At 40.8% G+C, this 4,020-nt stretch overlaps 1 protein-coding gene across 2 annotated transcripts in view; it reads left to right on the top strand.

Moving 5' to 3' along the window:
- The window catches only part of tomm34 (translocase of outer mitochondrial membrane 34), a 13,075-nt gene that overhangs the window by 4,214 nt on the left and 4,841 nt on the right, over positions 1 to 4,020 (top strand). The window contains exons 5-7 of one of the 2 annotated variants that reach the window (XM_046076179.1): positions 774 to 946; positions 2,066 to 2,213; positions 2,788 to 2,941. In XM_046076179.1, the coding sequence (XP_045932135.1) occupies positions 774 to 946; positions 2,066 to 2,213; positions 2,788 to 2,926 (460 nt within the window). In that variant the 3' untranslated portion in view covers positions 2,927 to 2,941. Of the gene's footprint in view, positions 1 to 773; positions 947 to 2,065; positions 2,214 to 2,787; positions 2,942 to 4,020 lie in introns of those variants that run through there. The other variant, XM_046076180.1, reaches the window with a different exon arrangement.

The following is a 4,020-nucleotide window of genomic DNA, read 5'->3' as shown; positions in this document are numbered from 1 at the left end:
TTCCAGCTAAACTGAGGCTTTTTGAAGACCCTTTTCTCTCTCTCTCTCGCCTGTCATTCACCGGTCTTGTGTGAGTTTTGCGTGCATGCTGTGCTGCTGACAACTACATGTATGTTGCGGTTCCTCGCGGGTCTATTTCAAGTAGCCGGCTATTTAAAAACGATAAAATATTCTTTGTGTGGTTCTTCAACGGTTATAAATTACCCGCAAGTCCCACAGGTTGCGGACAACTCTGCATAACACCAGTGAAGCCGGGGCTCAGTCTCTTCAGCAAGTGTTCCTCCTCCGCCACCACACACACGCTACGCCTACACATGCGCACTGACGACACAGGGTTAGGGTTACAATTTTGGATTTATTTAGCCACTTTTAAAAACATTTATTGAAAGTTTTTTATTATTTTTGCATGTATATTTACAGCATTAAACATTGAAATGTGTATTAGTTATTGGAAGAAAACTGGTAAAATCAGACGTTGTGCACCCCATATCGCCAAATGGCATGATCCTTTTTTCGCTACGAAACTTCGACCATGAGATTGACAGTCGAATGAGGCTCCGTCCATCGAAGCATTGAATCTTCGACTATTGGGGGTCAGTCCTAAACAACACACTAGCAAAATCTGTTTTCTGGTTCTTTCTGTCAACTTCTTTGAACACCCACCAGATTTTGTATATTTCCAGGCATCTTTCAGTGCATGTAAACGACTGAACAAGGTGTTTTGGATTCCACTTCTTTTCACTGTGTTTTTTTGTATTTTTATTGTTTCTCAGGATGTCTAAGGCGCTCACAGAGGCAGACGGTCTCTCATGGAGAGAAAAGCTTCCTCCCATCCCCACAGTTCCTCTGTCTGTAAGAGAGAAACTAGCCTCACAAACTACAGTCATTGCTCCACAATCAAACCCTGCACCGAAACAGAACGGCATCAGACAAACAAACAAACCTGGTAAGTAGATTTCTGTTGTATTGCTAATCAGAATGTAATTTTAATCATTTAAATTTCTAACTTGTCATATATTTGTCATATTTACTTAAAGAGGTGGTTTTATGCTTTTTGGCTTTTTCCCTCTCCTTTTATTGAGTTATGTATCTTTTTTTGTGCATGTAATGGGTTTGCAAAGTGAAAAAGCGTGTGTGTGTGTGTGTGTGTGTGTATGATAGATAGTACCTTTGTCCAACCCCAAGGGAGTTCCCATCTCCCACAGAAAACTCTGCTCTGAACTGCTTGAAAACAGCTTGTTTGTAGTTCAGCCGTTTCCCTTTCATCCCTGTCACGTCACAACGATGAAAGCTAAATGCGGCTCATATAATGCTCGCCAAGCGGCTACTCCAACACTCCCTCAAAAACACCGGTGGAAAAGCACTGAGCTGCAGCACACACCTCTCCTCTCCCTTCCAAACACTAGCTACCCTCCAGGCAGTCAATGGACATAAAGTTGTTACTGTGATGTAGAGACAGAGCTCAGTTAAAACTTTATGGATGAAAGATACATTTGTTACAGATTAATAACTCACCACTCTGAAACTCTTGCTCCAGTCTATGTTGCCAAGCAGGTCGGCAACATGCACAGCTGAAACAAAGCTGTTTACCGGCTTTTCGCTGACCCGCCTTTCTCTGCTTCTGATTGGCTAGTAGTCCTTAACTAGAAACTGCACATGTGCAACTCCCAACAAAGATCATTTAGAGACCAGATGTATCACTCCATAGCTAAAACAAAGCCTTCAACACGGGGTGAAAAGAGGAGCTGCAGCAATGTGTGCATTATAACAAGAAATATGGCGTTTTTTTTAAATTAAACCATGTAAACCTGTTCTGGTACAACCCCTAAATAAGATTATGAACCTGAAAATGAGTATAATACCACCTCTTTAACTAAAAATACCTCATTTGTATCAGCAAATTTATTGTAGTGATAACCAGTTTGAAAGTGAGATCTTTAAATGTTAAAGCAGTATGTCTTCAGCTCTATGTATGTGAAACTGGAATTATGAAAAACATTTTTATGAGAATTTTTATCACTGACCCATCACATACTTCTCTTCCCCCTGCTTCTCCGCTCGTTAGCTCCCAGTGATAAAGACATAAAGAAAGCTCAACTCCTGAAAGAAGAAGGCAACGCCCTGGTGAAGAAAGGAGAGCATAAGAAGGCCATAGAGAAGTACAGCCAGAGCCTCAAACTCAACCCCACTGAGGTCACAACCTTCACCGACCGGTGGGTCAGATCTTTATTCACACATACATATATTTTTCCTTGGTTATCCTGGTTGGAACTATGTTTGAGGTGTCATTTTTAAAAATTTAACTAAAACCTCCCAGCCAATCAGAAATTTCTGTATTTATCAGATATGAGAAATATACTGTAATTAAATAATGGGGATTACCCACATTATGTAACACATACAGTATTTTTGGAACTAAAATGGCTGAAGATGGAAAAAAAAATAAAAAATGTTTAGTGAAATTCTGTGAAACAATTTGGCATCCACCCATATGTGAGTGTAATGTGATCAGAATGTATTATGTATGTAAGGGATGAGTTCAGATTAAAAGCTTCCCATATTCATATCATTTATACAGGACCATATCATATATCAAAGCAACACTATTGATAGCCAATGAGGTAGTAAATAAAAATTATGGCTGTAATACTGATCTGTATTCAGAATAATTTTGTGTATTAAGTGAGTTTCTTTGGGTTAACGGTTAGAACAGCCCAGCAGCTTTGTGTCTAGAAATTCCTTTATATAATCTCTCTGATGTTTATGGTTTTCTGTGTGTGAGATCAGGGCCCTGTGTTACCTGTCAGTGAAGCAGTACAGAGACGCCGTCAGAGACTGTGACGAGGCTCTGGTGATGGACAGCAACAACATCAAGGCTCTCTACAGGAGGGCTCAGGCTCACAAGGAGCTCAAGGTGAGAGGCTGAATCTTCGTCACCGTACTTCAGTTTCTGATTCCCACGCAGAGCAATCAGACGTTAGTTTCAGTGTCTGTCTGTAGGTTTTCAGGGCGGTTGACAAAATAAAAGGATTTCCTGCCTTGATAATTGCCGATGTTTCCCCAGGCACCGTTTCCTTTTCAGTATCCCACACACATAAAAGGACATGGTTAGCTCGGCACTCACAGCTCCGCACAGTGCAACTGTCGACTCTGTTTGGAGGTTTGAGTTGTGTGAATATGGCAAGAAAAGAGCCATTATGATCTGTTTTGTTTATTGAAAGCACAACAGTCAATAGCCACAGAAAGCTAATCTCTGATTTTCAGCCCGTTTCCACCTGGTTTTAACACACATCTTTATCTGGGTAACTTACCTGGAGCAGAAAAAGAACTTGTTAATGAACTCTTTCCTTCATGAAGGTTATATTGTTCCGCTTTTGCACAAAGTGTTCATTCAACTTTATAGTAATTTCAGATCCTGTAGTTTGTGGTGTTGTTTCTTGTTTATACATCGGGTGTCGCTCTAATATTACCTGAGGTGAAGGTTATATAGGTAGCATCCAAACTGTTGGAGGCAGGTGTTTTTGACCCGGAAGGGCAAAGGGTTTTTGAACACTGTGGCGCTGGCATTGGCGCAGAAGCCTTTTATTTGACAGTCTATTGTATGCATGGATATGTTTTGCCGTTGAAACTGGATAGGCTAAACATTTTACTCTGCACGGTAAAACAAATAAACTTATTAATCAGCAACACAACAAAGCCTGGAGATTCTTAAACGATACAGTATGGTAACACACAGACAAAGGTACAGTGCGTCAGCCAGGGCACTCCTGGGCTAAACCACCTCAGTAGCCCTCAGTATTAGACTGAGCTACTACAATAGGTTTGTTTAATATTTTGTCTACCCTATGCATATCACTGAAGGTAGACTACAGGTCTAAGTACAACCCATCCAGCAACGTAATTTCCCTTAACCTGGGTCACAGCATGTTTTCCACAAGTGTGCTAGCTGCCTTCCTAATCTGCACATTGAGATTTGATCACAATGATCACAATCACAGAAAGAAGGTCACGACAAGAACG

The sequence above is a fragment of the Micropterus dolomieu genome, linkage group LG18, assembly GCF_021292245.1.
Source record: "Micropterus dolomieu isolate WLL.071019.BEF.003 ecotype Adirondacks linkage group LG18, ASM2129224v1, whole genome shotgun sequence".
NCBI classification, from domain to species: Eukaryota; Metazoa; Chordata; class Actinopteri; order Centrarchiformes; family Centrarchidae; genus Micropterus; species Micropterus dolomieu.
This window is presented reverse-complemented; position numbering and strand designations above follow the sequence as displayed.